At 60.0% G+C, this 19,131-nt stretch overlaps 2 protein-coding genes across 6 annotated transcripts in view; one reads left to right on the top strand and one right to left on the bottom strand.

Annotated features, from left to right (window-relative positions):
• Positions 1 to 374: 374 nt before the first annotated feature.
• On the bottom strand, positions 375 to 15,675 carry LIPE (lipase E, hormone sensitive type). 4 transcript variants are annotated; one of them, XM_034986576.1, is made up of 10 exons: positions 15,543 to 15,675; positions 8,599 to 9,134; positions 6,369 to 6,459; positions 6,113 to 6,258; positions 5,722 to 5,907; positions 5,242 to 5,536; positions 4,255 to 4,482; positions 3,857 to 4,033; positions 1,372 to 1,793; positions 375 to 1,013 (listed from the first exon to the last, which is right to left on the bottom strand). In XM_034986576.1, the coding sequence occupies exons 1-10, from the start codon at positions 15,658 to 15,660 to the stop codon at positions 792 to 794; spliced, it is 2,421 nt and encodes an 806-aa protein (XP_034842467.1). In that variant the 5' UTR covers positions 15,661 to 15,675; the 3' UTR covers positions 375 to 791. The 4 variants fall into 4 exon arrangements, with proteins under 4 accessions (XP_034842467.1, XP_034842468.1, XP_034842469.1 ...); XM_034986577.1 differs by lacking the exon at positions 15,543 to 15,675 and adding an exon at positions 10,422 to 10,679; XM_034986578.1 differs by lacking the exon at positions 15,543 to 15,675 and adding an exon at positions 9,567 to 10,404.
• Positions 15,676 to 16,192: 517 nt separating this feature from the next.
• LOC117998054 overlaps positions 16,193 to 19,131 on the top strand; it is a 38,202-nt gene continuing 35,263 nt past the window's right edge. For both annotated transcript variants that reach the window (XR_004675938.1, XM_034986581.1), the window contains exon 1: positions 16,193 to 17,220. Coding sequence is in view for 1 of the 2 variants with exons in the window: in XM_034986581.1 (XP_034842472.1) it covers positions 16,307 to 17,218 (912 nt within the window). In the remaining variant the exon portion in view is untranslated. The remainder of the gene's footprint in view (positions 17,221 to 19,131) is intronic.

Below are 19,131 nucleotides of genomic sequence, written 5' to 3'. Positions count from 1 at the left end.
GAGAGCTTGGGCTTCCAGTATTTGGGGTGATCAGTTTTGTTTCTGGTTTCCTGATATAGTTGCTGCAGTTCTCTAGGGCGTTTGGGTTTTCTTTTCTGGGTGGGTGCTGGGGCTAGGTCTGCAAAGGGGAGTAGCTGAGAACCCAGGGCCATCTGGCACATCACGTGGATTAAGTCTGAAGGGGAGGTGGTCTGTGTTAGTAGGGGCGTCCAATCCCTCCGCACCCAGGAATCCGAGCCCGCAGTCGGCTCGTTCCTCAGGACCCAGAAGTTGGGCTCCCAGCTTTCTACTGCCAGGCTGCTCAGATCCCAGCAGCAGAGTCCGATGCTGCCCCCTGGTGGGCGACACCCGACCCTATTTGCAAGAGGCCGAACTAATTAAATACTTTTATTTACAAAGGAACAAAAACAAACCGTCTTGGCGGGTAGGGTCAGGCCCCCACCCTGCGGCGGTCACAGCAGCAGTAGAAGGCGGTGATGGAGTGCAGCTCCAGCTGTCTACGGAGACTGGTTGGTGCGCGCCCCCCACCCCTCAGGGCAGGGTCTCGGCTTTGGGCCCCCGCCCCTCCCCCCCAGCCGTCCTCCCACCTTAAGGCACATACTGCCCCTCGCGCGCCCGGCCCGACGGAAGGGCTGGAGGGGACCGGGAGCCCCTCGACTGGGGGGGGGGACGTCCCCGCCGCCTAACCCGGGGCGCATTCACCACGGAGGCCGGCTCAGATGGGAACAAGAGGCCTTTAGTGTCGCCCCCCGCAGCCCCAGCTGCCCGCGCGGCCCGGCCCGGGCCGGGGCTCAGACCGGCGGCGCTGCGGGCGGGGCGGGCTGAGCGAGGATGAGGCGGATGCACTCCACGCACTGCGCGGCCGCCTGCCGTGTTTCGCGGCACAGCGTCGCCAGGCTCAGGAAGCCGTGCGGCAGGTCCTCCACCACGCGCAGCGTCACGGGCTTGCCGAGGCCGCGCAGCCGCCGCGCGAACATGACCGAGTCGTCCAGCATGGGGTCCAGCGCGCAGGCCTGCGGGACGGCGGGGGTGGGGCACGGGGCAGGGGAACGAGGGGAGGGGGCGGGGAGTGGGAGACTGAGCCTCGGCCCAGCATCTCCGCCCCTTTCGCCCCCCAGACCCACCACCTCTTTCCCCTTCCCGATCGCGAGAGGAAATAGCAGCCCTGGTTTCCCTGCAGCCCTCCGGTCCCCGGGCATTCCCTCCTGGTGGCACGGCTCTCCCTTCCCTTCGGCCGGCAGCCAGGCCACCTTACCACCCCCACCCCTCCGCTCTCTCGCTCCCGGGCTCCCTTCCGCAGGTGCACCTGCCCCTGCCCGCCCCTGCTCGCCCTGCTCCCCGCCCAGCGCACTGTCCGAATCTGGCGCTCACCACAATGTGCACGGGCGGCAGGCTCTGTAGCATGCTGTCAGACGCCAGCAGCGGCGACATGAAGGGGTTCTTGACGATGGGCGAGGAGCAGAAGGGCATCCGGGTGGTGCCCTGGCTGGAGCGCCTGGGGTGGAAACCCTCAGGGAAGGAGGAGCGCAAGCCGCAGCCTCTGTCCTTGGTGCTCAGCTCCTCCTGTGCCTTAGCGGCCTCGGGTGCGTCGTCTGGGCCAACCAAGAAGTTGACGTCGGAGGGCGTGGAGGGGCCAAGTGTCTCCGCAGACATGGACAGCTCCGGGGTTTTCGACGTTTCAGAGCTGCCCCTTAGGCTCAGGTCGTGTAGGGTCAGGCTCTTGAGGGAGTCCGTGCCCAGCGGGCCCTCGGGCTGGGCCAGGGCTGCCTCGGACACGCTGCGCCGCATTGACTCTGCAAGAGGAGCAGGGGCAGGTGGCCAGTGGGGGCCACAGCTCAGCTGGGCTGTGTGGGCTGGGTGTGCGTGGTGGGCAGGAGAGGTCGGGGGGGAGGGCAGTGACCTCTGCAGGAGGAGCTGTGTGTTAGGCTGTGGAGGCCGAGTGTTCCCCCCAGGCGCCCGTCCTCAGGGATGGGTGGGGAGCCCCAGGTGCCCCAGGCTGCAACTCCAAGGGGGAGGTGGGAGGAGTCACGTGGTGGTGGAGGTGTGTGTGTGTGTGCGCGCGTGTGTGCGTGCGAGCGTGTGGTGACCGGGAGGGTGAAATGCAAGTCAGTTTACCTCTGGGAGCCTCAGTTTCCTCCTCTGTACAAAGAGGGGATAAAGAGTCCTTACCTCATAGGAGTTGGTGAGGACTCGGTGGGAGGAGGCACTGCTGCCCCCTGGGAGGTCACACGCTATCCTCATGTTTTATTACTAGGCCTGGTGCCTTGTTCCAGCCGCCTCCCTGACCCCAGCACGGGGCCCCAGCCAACCTGTGAGGGCCACTCAACACAGAGGGTGTCAACAGTGGAATAGTGAGCAGGCCCACGTGAGCAGGCCACGTTCACAGGGAGCTAAAGAGAGTCTTGGGAGCCTATTCGATTCCCAGGGATCCCACACCTGCAGCCACACAGATCTGCTCTCCACATTTCCTTCATGTTCTTTAGTTTTATCCCTTACCTTTGAGTGACTGGACAAGCAAGTGCCCTGCGGAGGCCGAAGACGCGCTTCGGGCTGCGTGGAGTGCCCACCTTAGCCTCCGCTCCATTAATCTGACCCGACCTACGCTGCTTACCACTGGGGCCAGGACCCTGCCTTTTGCAGGTATCTTTTCTTTTTGAACTCGTCTATATAAATCCACGAAGGCAAGATGTAAGACGATATGAGAGTAACTGCCTAAGTGCCCCGTGACCCAGAGGGTCACCGGAACGGAACCACTGACGGGAGTCACGGGGCGCAGCCTGTCAGGGGTGCCAGCATCTGCTAGGAGCACCTACTGGGTGTCGGGTTTGTGCTGGGTGCTTGGCACAAATAGTTGCATGAAGTCCTTACAACAACCTCATGAGGCAGGTCCTCTTACCATCCTCATTTCACGGAGGAGCAAAGCAAGGCTCACAGATAGGGTACCTGGCCCCCGTCACCCCGTAGGTTGCTCGACTGTGGGCCTCTAGGGGCTGCACGTGTCACCTCTAACCTTTAGGGAAAGCCCCAGTGTTCAATGGTTCACGGTTCAAATCCCTTTTGTTTTTGTGTGTATTTGTATCCATCTGAATATCCTAAAATTTAAAAAGTTCAAGTAAGACACACTCAGTTGGAACAATTTTCTGAATAGGAATGGTATCTGTCTTCTTTTGAACACGCACTATTATTCAGAAAATACTGTTGGCATGCTGAAGATACAAAATGGGTTGGCTGTACTTCAAAATCATTAAAATGTTAAAAAAAATTGTGGGGGGAAAAACAGATCCCTGGATGTTAGTGATTTTTGACTGCGTGAGGATCCTGCCACCCACCCGAGGCTGGGAATCTCTCCCACTGACCGAGGTCTGTGCAGTCAGTCTGCTGATCTCTCCGAGCCCAGGCTCCTAGGCCAGCCCCCGGAGTGGGGCATTACCCCCAGGTGTCTCTGTTACAAGTCTGGGAAGAATCTAGGAGGGCTGGACTCCCCCCACTCAAATCAAGGGATTTGAGTGGCATTCTTGGGACCAAGAATTGACACATGGGGCAGGCCTTCTGAGTTATATCCTGGGGTTCCTTTCTGGGATGGGCTGTTTGGAAGGCTACCCCCTGTAGCTCCTAGGAGTTCTGAGATGACCTGGCAGACCAGAAGTCCTGGAAATTCTAGGATGTGGAGCGTCGTGGAAAAGCAAGGCTGTGTGGTAGTCCCCAGCGCCAAATAGGGGGTTAGAGCCAGAATGTGATCTCTACTTCCCTGAGCACCCGAGGACACAGCCACTCGCCTCCCCCCAGGACTTTCGGTGTATCCGGCTGTCCCTGCTGTCCACCCCGAGTGGGTGTGTGAGGGGAGGGCTTCACTCACCTGCCGTGGGCACTGAGCTCGTGTGGGACTTGTGCCCACTCAGGTCCAGGAAGGAGTGGAGCCACGAGGAGGCGCCCACGCGGAGGTCTCGGAAGAGCAGGGCTGTGTCCCGCCGCACCAGCCCCATCATGCCCAGTGCCTTCTGGTCCGAGTCCGAGTGCTCCTCTGTCTCTCCACCTGTGGAGTATGTGTGGAGGGCTGAGGCCCAGTCTCAACACCTGGAACTTCAGGCCTCTGTGCCCCCGGGGACCCAAGGATATCTGATGGCTTCAGTGGGGACCAGGAGTCTCAGATTTCCCTTCCTGAGCCCCGGGGGACTGGGCGCTAGCCCCCATCCCTGCAGGACTCCAGCACCCAAGCCCTGCCCAGGCGCCCAGCTCCGCGGGTGGCAGCCTTACCAGCATAAGCGCTGACACACTTGGTGAGCACGCTGAGGGGCAGCAGGGGGTCCATGAGGCTCAGGAGGCGGGAGGGCGAGGAGGTAGATTGTAGCATGGTGGCCGGGTAAGCTGCCATGATGCCATCTGGCACCCGCACCCCGTAGGCTGCTGCCCGGAGGGACACGGTGAAGCAGAGGTTCCCGCCTGCACTGTCCCCTGCGAGGCAGATCCGTTCACCTGTTGAGCCTGGGTTGGAGGGGGCTTGGTCAGCCTGGCAGGGAGGAGCTCAAGCGCTGAGCCAGGAGCACTGGACTCTCAGAGGTGGGGTATGGGGGCCCCAGCCCCAAGGTCTAGCCCACTGCAGTCCTAGAGATCGGTAAACTGAGGCAGGGGCTTGGGGGACAGTGGTCGGGGACCAGGCAGACTGAGGATGTGGCCATCAGGAGGCTCTGGGAAGCTTGCGAGGCTGGAGGTCAGAAACAAGGGGGACAGGTGGTGGGAAAGGGGAGACCAGGGCCCGTTTCGGGAGGGAGGGGCAGCCGAGGCCTGGAGATGGAAGGGCAGGGTTCAGCTGACCATACAAAAGAGCCACATCCCTGTGCCGTGGGGCACACCGGCACCTTGCCCTCTGCATCTGGAGAGGTCAGAAGCAGGAGGTCAGAGGAGCTGGAAGAATGGCCTGGAGCGCGGGCCGGGAGGCTGGCAGTGCAGGACAGGGGGTGGGGAAACAGTAGGAGGAGAGAAGAGGTCCTCGGGAACAGAGAGGTGGGGGGATGGGGTGTCAGGGCTAGAGTTGGGGGGCAGAAAGCAGAAGGAGGAAGTGGTTGAGACAGAAGGTCTGGGGAGCAGTGGGGCAGGAGGGGGTGAACAGGCGGCAGAGGGCTGGGCGGGAGGAGATGGCAAGGGAGGCAGGGGGTGCAAGACTGAGGCCTGAGCTCTCTCCCCGCAAGGCACGGGGTGGCGGCAGGACTGGGGAGTGGGTGACAGTGAGGGGCGGGGGCTCACCGAGGAGGGCACAGTGCTTGACAGCCCAGCAGTAAGCGTAGAAGCACTCCTCCAGCGCTCGGGGGAAGGGGGCCTCGGGGGCCAGGGAGTAGTCGATGGAGAGGATGGGGACGCCCAGCTCCTGGGCCCAGCTCTTGAGGTAGGGCTCATGGGATTTGGAGGTCTGGGCCACGAAGCCACCGCCATGGATGTGCACCACCAGGGACTGTGAGCGGGGTGCCTGCTGGGGGCGTGGCCGCAGCTCCAGGCTCCGGGGCCCCTCGGACTTCACCAGGCTGCTGAGCGACTCACTGTCCTGGGGAGGGGGTGAGGGAGGAGGATGTGGGTGAGGCTGGGGTGGCCTGCCTGGGCCTCACCCCACCAAAGGGATGTGCTCAGAGAGACAGGACGGGGGGGGGGGGGGGCAGGGGTAAGCAGCAAGAGGTGGGAGGGCCTCTGGGGAGGGGGGCTGTTGGTGCTCCTTGGCTCTGTATCTCCTACCTGTCCTTCACGCAGGTCATAGGAGATGAGCCTGACGAGGACCGGCCCGGGGCCCGAGTGGGCCAGAGGGGGTGAGATGGTGACCGTGAGCTTGGGGTCAGCAGTCAGAGGCATTTCAAAGGCCTCTGGTGGCAGACTGAGCAGGCGGCTTACCCTCACGGTAGCTGATGTCATGTTTGCTAGAGACTGGTGGGAGGGAACAGGAGGGGCGCTGGGGAGGAGCTGCTTGCAGCCCCTCGTGCCTCCTCTCCAATCCCCACCCTCTTTACCATCACGCGCTGTCCCAGGCCTGGAGCCCCGCCGAGGCCTGATGTGGCCTGGGATGGGTCTCTGGGCCCCAGTGTGCCCATCCTGTAACATTGGTGGGGCCTTCATGAGGCCCCCTTCTCACCGATAGCACCTCAATCTCGGTGATATTCCAGAAGGCTTTCCAGAAGTGCACATCTAGGTTCTGTATGATCCGCTCAAACTCCGTGCCACGCAGCTCTGGGTCGATGGCGAAGCGGCCGCTTGTGAAGAGCGAACTGGCGGCCACACCTGGGGGTCGGCAGGGGTGTCAGGGGGCCCAGCGGGAGTCGGGGGGGTGGAAGGAGGAGGAGGGACAGGAAGGGAGGCGAGGCTGCAGGCAGGGTCTGGCCGGGACTCACCAAGGCCTGTTTCATTGCGCTTGTAGTGCTCTCCGAAGGACACCAGCCCGATGGAGATGGTCTGCAGGAACGGCCGGATGGCGGGCGTGAACTGTGGAGAGATGCCGCTGGGTCACCCGCTGCCCAGGAGGGACTGGAGGCGGGCACGAGTGAGGGGCAGAGACGGGGTTTGGGGAGAGACGTGGTCATCCAGCAAACATTTAGTGAGCTCCTACTGTGTGCCAGGCACTGCTCTAGGGGACAGGAAGCAAATAAAGGCATATGTTCGATGTTAAGGAATGCTTCATGACCAATGCTTTGAAAATTTGAAAAAACAGTAGGTGGAGGGGACACAGACTGACGACTGGGGGTCAGGCTACTTAGATGGGTATCCGGGAGGGCGCTGGAGGAGGAGCGATCCAGAGGAAGCGAGGGAAGGGTGCTCCCCGCAGAGGCCGTGGCAAGTGCAAAGGCTCTGAGGCAGCCTGTGCTTGGCAGGGGTAACCTGTGCGGCTGGAGCAGAGTGAATGAGGGGAGAGGGGTGGCGGCCAAGGCCAGAGAAGCAGAGGGCGCTCATGGAGGGCCTGAGGAATGTGGATGTGTTCCAGACGTGGGTGGAGCCATAGAGGGCTGGGAGTAAGGTGATGCAGGGATTTCCTGAAAGTCAGCGAGGACAGAGATGAGGCCAGGCGGACGGGGACCAGTTCCTGGGCGGCGGGAAGACAGACAGGAGATGGTCAGAGACAGACAGGGCCAGAGATCTTGCGGCAGAAAGGCAGCCAAATGGGGAGACAGCATCTGAGGGAGGAGCCAGGCGCTAAGAAAAGACAATGGGGAGACAAGATCAGAGAAAAAAAGCCATAGGAAGCTGGGCAGGGGGCCAGCAGGGTTCTTTTGTTCATTCAACAAATACAGGCCTACACCCTATTGTGTGCTAGGTACTAGGCGCGGGGGCAGGGGGCGGGGGCAGGGGGGGCAGGGGGCGGGGGCAGGGGAGACCGGGCGCTGAGCTAGAGCCCCATACGGGAGGCTTCTGCCCTGTGGGGGCTGACATTTTACAGGCGATATAGCATAGCAGCTGGGCCCTCAGAGAAGAGCTGTCAGGCATGACCTTGCCCCTGGCCAGGGGCCCAGTGGGCCAGAGAGCACAGCGGTGCCTGGCCATTTTGCCTGGAATGCTGGCTTGGGTGGCCACAGGATCACTCTCCGGGGACTCCAAGGTCGTGGCCGGGACACAGGGAGGAGCCAGTTGGCCCAGCTGGGCTGATCAATATTTATGGGGGGTCAGCTTAGGTGAAGGGAAGTTCCCAGGAACACCCAGGCTGCTCTGTGGGGAAGCGGGGAAGGAAGGCTGAGAGACTGCCAAGCCCACCTGGGGTGGGGGTGGGGCGGGCCCGGAGAGAATCTGGGGGGCTGCAGAGTCACGCAGCTCCAGATACTCCTGCGGGGGGGTTCCCCGATGTGGCTGGGGCCCGGGGGACCCAGCACTGACCTCACACAGGAGCACGTTGGGCCTCTGCTCTGAGTCCCCAGGACCCCCTCCCCCCTCCCCAATTCTGAGCCCCCAAATTACTTTTGCTCTGAGTCCAAAGGCTCCCAGGCTACTTTCCTCTCAGTGTTAAGGTGAACGGTACCCCTCTGCGGGTGGCTGGGGTGGGGCCACCACCATGTCTCCCTCATGGTCACCAACTCGGAAGTGCTCCTTGGCCTTCCCCATGGCCGGAAAATCCTGAGTCAAGTGAGAGCTCCAGAGGTGAGCCAGAAAGCCCAGGCCGACCAGGGTCCCGTGGAGCAGCTGTGACCAGAGCCCCTTGAGCCTCTAAAATGGAGCTAGGCCCCTCCCTCCTGCCCATGCCTTCGGGGGGCGGGGTGTGACTAAATGGGGTGTGCTCTTATAAAGAGGCCTTTGAGAACAGTACTAACCACCCTCCTGAGGGGTCTCAAATGATTTCAGAGGACAGACAGGTCACCGCAAAGAGTGGACAAATCTCTGAGTGTGGGGATCCTGGCGCAAAGAGCCATGCAAGTTAACGATGTCTTACTACACGGTGGAACTGACCCAGGGGCCACAAGTTTGAGACCCCCCCCAACCCATGCAGCCGCCTAAGCCCTAGACGGCTTCCCCTTTCTGAATCTACCGTCCCCGGAGCTCAGGGATACCACTGCGGTAATCCTACCATGCTGTCGGGCCAGGTGGGGGGCCACCCAGCCCCTTCACGGTGGGTCCGGAGGAGCGGGGTGGGGGGCTCACCTGGAAGCCCAGACAGCGGCCGTAGAAGCAGCCTTTGTGCAGAGTGACGTACTCGCGCAGGAACTCAACAATGAGCCCCTCGTCGCCGTCGAAGAAGAGCCCCCCGGGCTGGTTGGTGGCCAGCAGGTCCTGGGCATAGTAGGCTAGGGCACGGAGCTGGGTGAGGGCGGCCAGGTAGGCCTCGAGTTCCGCCAGGTTGTGGCTGGTGCGGAAGAAGATGCTCCGGCGGTTGGAGGCCACGTAGCGGGACTTGTGCAGCAGGTGCGCCAGGCAGCAGCGGGCTGTGTGCACCAGGCTGCGGTACCCGTTGGCCGGCGTCTCGGCGTCCAGGTCGAAGAGGTGCGCCACGCTCAGCAGGCGGCACAGGGCCGGCTCCAGCCCCAGCGCCTGCTCCCGAACCCCCGCGAAGACGCCCGACAGCCGTCGTGCTGTCTCCCCGGGGCCCTGGCTCGAGAAGAAGGCCATGTTGTCTTCCGCCAGAGTCACCAGCGACTGTGTCATCGTGTGCAGGTCCATGCTGTGTGTGAGCCGCGAGGCTGCGGGCGAGTGGGGAGCCCCCATCAGGCAGGGTTGGACCCAAGGGTGGCGTCTAGGGCCCCATCCCCTTCCTTTTTCAGACCCAGGAGTCCAGGCCCCAGACTCCTCTTCGCCGTGCTGTCTCCTACGTGGGACTCTTCTTGGTTTCCTAGCTCCACGCCTCTCCTACAACCCCGGAGTCTATCCACCCCTCTGCTTCCTTCCAGGGACCCAAGAATTCAGGTAGCCGTCTCCACTTGGCTCTCCTGGGGCCCAGGATGCTGAGGTTCTCTGAGAGGTGTGGATCCCAACTAGGTCCCCCCTCGCTCAGGACCCAGGGGTTCAGGCCCCCATCTCACCTCCTTCTCAAGGCCCCAGGCGTCACCCACAGGCCCCTCCCCTCCCCCAGTATTTTGGAGAGCTCAGCCCTCAGCCCACGCATTCCCATCTACCTGGTGGTGTCCCAGGATCCTGGTCTCAAGCCCAGTTCTCTTCCGGAACCCAGTTCATAATCCTAGCCTTACTTCAAACTGAGGAGTCAATCCTGCCCCCTCCTGGTCCCTCGGATCTGGCTGTGGAACCCCCTCCAAGCTCCAGCTGCCTCCCTGTTCCTCTGTGGGATCCCCCACAAGTCGGTCCCACTGCTCCCCAGCTGGGTCCCCCGGCCTTCGGGCCTCTCCACTTGGCTTAGACCGCACGGGCCAGCCCCACTCCCCTGCCTGGAACAGCTGCCTTCATCTCTGCTGTTAGCCTTGAGCTCGCTCTGTGCCACACCCACGCTAAGAACTTTCTCAGTTAGTGCTTGCTCACCCCAAGAAGCCGACTGCCTCCATTTACGTTTCAACTGTTATCGGTACCATCCCCATTTTACAGGAGAAACTGAGGCTCAGAGGTGTTCAGAAAGGAGCTGAAGCTTGCATCAAAAGTGGCCGTGCAGAATTCAAACCCAGATCTCTGGGTCGAGAGCCATTGCTTAAACGCTCGTCTCCCTCCCAGGGCTCTGGAAGCTGGGTCTCTAGCTATGGCCCTCAAAAACCTGCCCTGGACAAGGCCCGACTCCCCACAATTCAGGGTCCCTGGTGATCTTCCCTCCGGGGTCCTTGTACTGTCACCCAGGCCCTGGACAAGCTACTGTTGTCCCCCCTTGGAGACGGTGCCCTCTGCTCTGGAGACTCTTCTCTCCTGAAGCCCACTCAGGACCTTGCCTGGCTTCTGCCTCATCCCCCAGAAGGTGTCTCCCCTCCCTTCCAGGACCTGGAGTTTTAAAGCGCGCCCCGTTCCTGTGTCTTAGCAGACAGTGCACTCACCCCTCCCAGACCTCTTCTGAGCTCCCCCACGCTGAGCTGCGGGCTGGGCTAGGGCTGAGTGTGGCGAGTGCCAGCAGAAGCCTGGGGCCATAAACCGGCGGGGAGGGGCAGAGCTTGCCCAGGGTGTGGCCACCGGCCCCACCTCGCACCCAGAAAGGCCAGGGAACCCACGTGCTGTAAACACAGCAGGGAGTCCAACTCCCCGCGCCCTCTGCCGGTCCGGCCCCCGCTCAAATGCAAGTCCTTGTCCCAGGCTCCTCTGCCTTAGAACCCCGGAGTCCAGGGCCCCAGCGCCTTCCTTGCTTGGGTCCAGGAGTGCAGACACTCAACCCCCTCAATAATTAGAAACTGAGGTACCTAGCTTGCCAAGCCTCTTCTCTCTTAGGAGCCAGGAGTCTTAGCCTCAGTGAGGAACAAAGTGTTTCTTCTCACCCAGCCCGGCTGCCCTCCCTCTCCCCAGGGTGGAGCTCAGAGAGCAAAGGCCCCGTGATCTCAGCTCCCGTCCCCCAGGCTGGCCCTGGCACAGCCGGCCCCAGCTGTTGGGGGTGGGGGGGAGAGAGGGTAGCCAGCCCTGCCTGTCCCTCCCGAGGGCACAAAAGCCGATTAAGGGTGGTGCCAAGTTCAGCTAGGGCTTCTGAGCCACACACGTCCTACTGTGTGGTGTTCCCATACTGGGCACCTGCCACTTGCCCTTCACAGGCCATCCTGCTGTGACTGCCATCCCCGCCTCACATACGGGACACTGAGGCTCCGGAAACACTTTACCTCTGTTATTCCATGTGCTCCTTACCTGGCCAGCTGTTTCTCACCCTTCAGGCCTTGGCCCTCCCTAACTACTCCTCCCCACCTAAGACACACACCCCTATCATTACTTTCTGCCATCAGACTCGCGTTTCTTCCTAGATTTTTACACACTTGCAATTCGACACGTTCATTTATAGGTTTGTTGTCTGTCTCCCCCCAGGGACAGAACCAGACTTCACGGAGCTGTGAAGCTGGTATGTGTAGAGGTGGAGCTCTTTAGGAAAAGGGACATAAAATCACAAATACAAACTTAGGGACAGGGCTTTGGAAGGGGTCTGCACGAATGAGAGGCCCTAAGGTCATTTGCTTGGCTGTAGGTGAATCCTCTGTCTCTCCTCCCTATTTTTTTTTTTTCCCCAAGATTTATTTATTTATTTGAGAGAGAGCACGAGCGGGAAGTAAGAGGGAGAGGGAGAGTGAATCTCCATCAGACTCCCTGCTGAGTGGGGAGCCTGAGGCGGGGCTTGATCTCATGACCCTGAGATCACGACCTGAGCCAAAACCCAGAGTCAGACACTTAACCAACTACACCACCTAAGCACCCCCATTTCTCCTCTTTGATTATCATGCCCCCTCAGGCAGGGGGGTGGCCCCAGGGCTCATCATGGGGTCTGGCACATAATAGGTACTTAGCAAATATTTGAAGACAGAAAGAAAGCATGAAGAGTCAAAGTGGGGGCAGAATCAGGTGAATGGGAGCTTGGGAGAGAACCACCCCTCCCCAGGGCAAACAAACAGATGAACAGACAGAGGCCTCTGGAGGCAGCACTAAGGCTTGGTGGCCAGGTGAGCCTGGATAGGCGGCGGTGAGGAAGAGGCTGAATCCCAGGCTTTCATGATTCCAGGGCCCTGCTCTTCGCCCTGTTCTAGGCAGCTCCCTGGGGGCTGAGCTGGGTGGAGCTGGGAGGAAGGGATATTGAGGTTGCCCAGAAACTTGCCAAGAATCTCAGGCACAGGGCACTGGGGCAGAGGGAGGCGCCCAAGGCCCATAAGCAACAACTGGGATAGAGGTGGGACCCAGGGGGGTTCTGCTGCCTGGCGCCAGCCCTTTGCCCTAAAGAGCCACAGGACGGCCAGACCCAGCCCGGATTCTGGCCCCTGGGGACTGAGCAGGGGTGAGAAGGGAAGCAAGCTCAGGGAGGATGGAGGAGCAAGGACCAGCTCTGAGGCCTGGGAGGGGCAAGGGCTTCCGAAGGGGAGAGGCCTGCAGTGTAGATGCGTGCCAGGCACTGTAACTCATTTCGTCCTCTCCACAGCCCAGGGGCTTGGGACCATCACCACCCCTTTTGGCAGTGGAGAGAAGCAAGATGCCGAGGAAGACGGGGCCGCCCACAGTCACAGGACCCGCTAGGATGGCTCAGCCGGTCTCTGCAGAGTTTCTGCAGTGTGTGTGGGGGGGAGCTCCTTCTCTCCATCAGGTCTCAGCTGCCCGCTTTCTGGGTGGTCAGGTGTGAGTGTCTTGGAGGCTCACACACAGATGTACATATGTATGTGGGTACACGTCATGCCTAGTGTTTGCCTGGCCTGTGTCTGTGGGTGGGTGACATTTTTTCCCCAGTCTGTGCGTTTGTACGTTTCTCCGTGTGTCTGAGGGCATGTGTGTATGTATGTGAGTGTATCCGTGTCTGTGTTCTTCTTGGCCTGTGAGATTGCACGGGCAGGTGTTTGTGTGTGTATGGACGTATACACTCATTATCTGTGTGCCCCCCGGGTGTGTGTGTGTGTGTGTGGCCACTTCTTACTCTCATCCAATGCATCACAAAGTTCTGTCCACTCTGCCTGCCCCCGCAGGAACCTCTGGAATCTGGCCCTTCTCCCACTTCCACTGACCCCTCATCTAGAGGATTGTAATAAATCTTTATGTGTCTCTGATTTTGCCCCCTTCAACGTCTTTTCCACATAGCAGCCAGAGGATTTTTCTAGAACTTCAGTCTGGTCACACACTCCTAACCCTGCAACACCCCCCACCCTTGCTCTCAGGATAAAGCCCCCAATCCTGGACGTGGCCTGCCAAACCAGGTGCTATCTGGTCCCCCTGCCCCCCCGAGCCCCCTACTCCTCCCCTCCCTTGCTGAGCTCCCTCTGTGCTGTAATGAGCCACTTCCTTTGGCCTCAAGGTCTCTGCCTGAGCTGTTCCCTTCGCCTCCCTGCCCCCCTTGCCCAGCAGTCAGCACTTGCTCATCCTTGGGTCCAATGTCACCTTCCTGGGAAGCCTCCTCTTACATTTTCTCCGGACTTTCCCTCTTGTATTTGCCAGTTTACAATTATATCTGATTTGTGGGATTATTTGATTGATATCTGTGTCCCCAGCTCAAATGTGAGTCTGTCCTCACCACTAAGAGTCCAGGCCTGACACAAGTAAATGCTCAGTGAATGTCTGCTGAACGAATCTGTGAGACTGGAGCTTTCTGGGCCCATAATCAAGGCGGGGTGGCGGGGCACAGAGCAGGTTTGAGTTCACACACCCCTACCCTCACCGGCCAGGTAAGGAAGCCCAGGTGACCTTGCTCCCTCAGAGCCTCAGTGTCAGCATCTCAGAAATGGGGTGATCACAATGACACTAGAGTCATTAGTTCCAGGCAAGATCAACCTGATGACTAGGACTGCTCCAGCCAGCCTGGATGTCCTCGGGGCAGGGGCAGGGGCAGGGTCTGATTCACCCTAATGAGGCGTAGCACCAGGGCAGAGCCTCAGGAAATGACAGGTGGATCTCAGGGTTGAGTGGAATGAGCCTTTGTGAGTAGGTGGGCCCTTGGGTTTGTGGGTGGGACGGCTCAGCCTTGTGCAAGGCACCCGACCCAAGAGGCTTCTGACTCCTCACGACAAGCCTAAGGGCAGCACGATTATTATTATCCCAGTGTTACAGTTTGTACATTCCTTCACTTACTAATTCAATAAATATCTGAGTGCCTCTGTGCCTGGCATCTCAGGCTATGAAAATGTGCGGTAAACAAGGCAGACACGGGCCCCTTCTTAGGGAACTCACTGCCTAATGGGGAGTACCAGTAATGAGAACCTCCACCCCTCAGGCAGGCTTGCTGTGTGCCAGTGTCCAATGTGCTAGACTCATTCAAACCTCACAACGGCCCTACGAGTCAGGGAGTCCTATCACTGTGCCCATTTTACAGCTCAGAAAGTTCAGACAGGGATAGAAGCCTGTTGCTCAGTGTACCACGGTTTATGACCCCAGGAACCAGGCCACCAACGCCCACGTTTTTAACTTTGGTCTGTACTGCCTCTGGGCACACTGTCCTGCTTGTGACGCTGTGTCTGGGAGTATGACAGTGAATGCCCTCAGGTCCCAGCCTGAGCTCCGAGCCTGTCTGAGTCTGCACGTGTGCGTGTGTGCGAGTGTGCGTGGGCCTGTGTGTAGCCAACTCCAGTTCGGTCTTTGGCGAATGATGTTGCCTAAGGCAGAGAGAACAATGGGCTTGGGGTCTCTAGGGCCTGGGGGCTACATCAGTTTCTTCACAGGAAGGAACTTCCCATAGGTCCTCACTTGGCTTCACAAATACTCATCACCTAGCAAGAACTTAATGTGTGGTCCTGCCTGAGGCTTGCAACATGTCTGGTGGTCTGTCAGTCTTTCTCCAGCTTGCTGAGATCTGTAAATAATGTGGCTCCTTAGAAACCCAGTTGACAGCCCTCCCTTCTTTGTGCCAGGGAGGTTGTGGTGGTCTGAAGCCTATCCAGGGCTCCCTAGTCCTAAAAAGAGCGGGGTCAGGAAGTTAGGCCCCAGTGGTGCTGGGCTGAAGCAGGGGGCCTGACAAGGAACCGGAGGCACGGGTTGAATGAAGGATGGGAGGATGGACTGTTTTGAGCCATACTGGCCCTGGGGCATTTCCCAAGACGAGGCACCCCTTCCTCCTACCTTTTCCTGACAGTGAATGCCCTCGAAACTTCCTCTTTGAGCAACAGCTTCTAAACCTCTCCATTATCCTCTCATGAGTGCTGGGGCCCTGAAAACCGGCGCTTGAACCATTTCCCTGGTAGGAAACACTGAAGCCAGGAATTGCCCCACGGTCACACAGCGAGTACGGAGCCGGACCGGGAACCCTAGTCTTGGAGACTCGCATTCTGACACTCTTCCCAAGTCGCTACTGGGGCGTCCGGTAGTCTCTATGCTGAGGGTCATATTCCACTCTCACATCACCCATTCTCCCAATGGATCATCCCCGCATCCCCTCGCAGGGCGGCAGTGGGCCAGCCCACGGGCTCCCCCACTTCTCGGGGCAGTGGGTCCGTCCACTCAGTCCCCAGTTCCCCGCAGGATGTCGAAGGTTCCTTCCGTTCTGCTGCCGGCCCCCGCGCGCTCACCTTTGGTTTTGCTTTTTCGCCACCGCCGGCGGCTACGAGTCTTGGACCCCTCTTTGGCCCTCTTCGAGCCCAGGGCCCCATCGGCCCTGGCTGCCCCGCTTCCCCAGCCAGACTCCATCAGCTCTCCGCGGTCCCCACGCGGGGGCCGATTCCAGCCGCCAGGCCCCGCCGGGAGAGCCAATCCTCGCCGCACACCACCACCGGGCCCCCATACCACCCAATCCTGGGCTTGCTCCTCTCTGGGTCCCGCCCTCTGACCAATCCGGGCCTCACTCCACTGCCGGGTCCCGCCCTCAAACCCAGGGGGCCTAAAGCCTGGCCCCGCCCCCTCGCACACTTTAAAGGGCCCGTGACCAACGAAAATGCAGCCCTGGAGGCGGCGAGAAGTGTCCTTCGGGCAGGACTAGTGGGGAGTCCCGCGGGGCTCACCCCAGAAGGGAAGCCTCGATCTTTTCACATGCGGGCTCTCAGCCTTGCTTTCCCACTTACCTTCCCAAGTAGGGATCCCCTAGAACGCGACCCGGCCCGCCTGCTGGAAGGGTAAAGCGGGGCGCCTCTGAGCCTCCGCCTCGCGGGGGGGGGGGGGCGGGGGCGGGGTGGGCCAGGTCCACCGGCAATTCAAAGCCGGGGCGGGGCGACAGCACTGGAGGCGTGGCTCTGCCTGCGAGCCGTTGGGGAAGGAAGCCCCGCCTTCTTCCTGCCTTATTTGTCCTACTGCTGTCTTTCTCGGGATTCTTTTCTCTGCCTTCTCCCTCTCCCAGAGAATGGAAGGGCGGGGGAAGGAGAATGCTCGGCGCCTGCGCGCTAGCCCGAAGCCGCGGATCGGCCCGTCGAGAGCGACGGTAGAGGGCCTGGCGCGTGCCCGGGAAAAGGCGGGAAACGGAAGAGGCTCGAGGCTCGCGCATGCGCACACAGTCAACTGCGGACGGGGCGTCGGAGGAGAGGCTACCTCGTTGGTGTGTGGAGCGCGTCCCTTGAGACTGGGTTCCGGAGCCTGCAGAAACAGCTCTTCATCCTCAGCGCCAGAAAAAACAGACCTCAAACCCTCCCTTTCCATCCTGACCCCCCTCCCTTCCCTCCTGAAGCACAGGAGCAGCCCTGGTCCTGAGAGACATCATTACTCTCTTCAGAGCCCTGAGAGAGACGGCCCAGCTCTTCCGGGAGGGACCGGCCTCTCAGCGGAGGCCACCATTGCCGGCCCTTCGGACGACGCGGCCGTGCCGGAGCCCCTCAGCTTCTGGACCAGGGCTGCCTTGGCTCCCCTCGCGCTGCTTCAACAACTAACCGCTCATTCCACGGACGAGACTTTGCGTGCCCCCTTCTGCCTGAGCGCGGTGGAGCTGGAGCCTGCCCCCCCCCGGCGGCACCATGGCCTGCGTCAGAGGGGGAAGCAGCGCTGGCGGCTTAGCGGAGTCCCGGGCCCGGCCCGCTCCCATACTGCTCCCCGCAACTCTCCCTTCGTCCAGCCTCAACCTTGCCCGAGACTTCGGCAGACCCCGCAGCCCCTCTCCCACGCCACCCTTCCTGAGAACACAAGCCCCAGGCCACCGAGCCTGGCTGGACTGGAGGCGGCCTGGCAGGGGAGCAGGTGCCTCCCTGCCCGCCCGGGGCGACCTGGAGAGCTCAAGGATCCCCGAGGCCCGACTTTCCACCTGGTGGGGATGGAAACGGCGTGAGGGTAAGGGTTTACGTGTAGCACCAGGTGGCTGGTGCCTAAGGCAGAGGGTGCCCCGGGGCTGTGAGTTTGGGGACCGATGGGTGAATACTGGCGGGGGTTGGGGGGTGGTGGGAGCTACTCTCTTTCCTGGCCCGAAGCTCAGAGCCCTGTCCCACTTCTCTCTGATTTGCCCCAAATCCTCCGTGGGGAGGCAGCCTGGTGCAGGGAAGAAGTCACAGCCTGGCTCTGCCACTCCCGATATCAGCCCTGCCTCCTGCAAGGCCTTTACGTCTCCAGGCCTCAGCCTCCTCATCTATCAAATGGGGCTGCTGATCTTTGGAAGGACTGGTGAGGGATCCCCAGAGCCAACCTGACACACTGGCAGGCCTTAGTTCCTCTTGACTGAATGAATGACCGTCTCTGGGCGGCTCATTTCCTCCCACCTCAAACTCACCTATATCCCTGTAGTGTCTGTGATTCTGGCTGCCAGTTTTCTTCCCATGGGCTGATGTCCCCCCATACCCTGATGCCACTTCATGTTTCCCCTTGAAGGCCAGCTTCTTTCCCTGGGCCACTGTTCCACCCCTCTTGGGTGATGAATTGCTCTTTAATGGAGACCCCACATCTGGTTCTGAGTCCGAATCTGTGACCCACTCATAAAACGTCCTCCACTCTGAGGCTCGTCGCTGTGTGGATACTTGGTGTAGTTTTGAGAGAAATCCCCACTCAGTCGAAGATCTCAGCTGGGATTTGGCTCCTCGGGCTGGAACTCTTTGCTGGGCTATAGGGTCTGACTGTCTCAGTCTCTTGTGGGATATAGATTCAGTCTGGGCAGGTGATCCATTTTTGGGTCCCGGTCTAGGCTGGGCTGGAGGTGTTAATCCAGCTTCTTGTTGATCTGGAGGTTGCTGCACTGGGCCGGGTCCTGGCTGGGCAACATGTGCCTCTCTCAATTCTGGCTCCTGTTGAGTTTCAGATTCTTTTCCTGGCCTGGGTCCCTGCTGGGAGGCGGCTTCCTGTTGAGAGGAGGGCACCCGGTGCACGGGAGGTGATTGCTGTGGTGCAGGCTCCTGCGGGGCAAGAAATTCCTGCTGCAAACCTGAATTTTGTTGGGTGCTAGGTTCCTGCTGGGATTCAGCTTCATGTTGGGCAAGGGGCTCCTGCTGAGTGAAGGGTCTTTGCTGTGGATCGGGCTCCTGCTGAGTATTGGGTCCCTGATGAGTCTTAGATGCTGGCTGGGCTGTGGCTGTCACTTTTGGCCCAGGCTCTGGCTGAGTGATAAGTGTCTGGGATGGCTTAGGTTCCAAGTCAGGCCTAGATACTGACTTAGAACCTGGCTCCACTGTTGTTACTTCCCTCTCGGGAGGTGTTGCTCTCCCAGGTTTCATCCTTCCGGGCCCTCAAGGCCTTTTTTGTCACGGATCCCTCATTGATTCCTCATAATGGCACCTCCCTTTGGATTCCACTCCTTCATCCTGGCGTTCCTGGTCTTCCTTTTTAAGGCAGCTGCAAGTGGCACTGCTGACCTCCACTCCTGTGCCAAGTGATGCACTTCTGTGCCTCCTGCTGTGGGAGGAGGGATTAGGAACGGGAGGAGGCTGTGTGCCCAGCAACTCTCCTACCAGAGGGGAGGGGCTTGCCCTCTTGTGTCATAAATAGGACCCCACCCCACTTACCACTCAGTTAAAGTGTTTTTTCTCTTAAGGCAAGCAACCTAATTTAGTCCTTTGTTTCATCTGGGATGACAGAAGTCAGATACTGGATGAGTGTTCCTTTTTTTTCCCCCCTCCCCTTCTGACATTTCAGGAAAGGGTCGGGGGGGGAGGCAGTCTTTATACTGTTGTAATAATCTTTTCCTCTTTATTCATTCTTTCAAATGGCTGCCAGTTTAATATCCTTATATTTTTGTTTTGATAATTTTATTTCCATGTT

The sequence above is a fragment of the Mirounga leonina genome, unplaced genomic scaffold (assembly GCF_011800145.1).
Source record: "Mirounga leonina isolate KUSES-001 unplaced genomic scaffold, KU_Mleo_1.0 Mir_376, whole genome shotgun sequence".
Taxonomy (NCBI): domain Eukaryota; kingdom Metazoa; phylum Chordata; class Mammalia; order Carnivora; family Phocidae; genus Mirounga; species Mirounga leonina.
The sequence above is the reverse complement of the archived record's forward strand: the minus strand, read 5'-3'. Positions and strand labels throughout refer to the sequence as shown.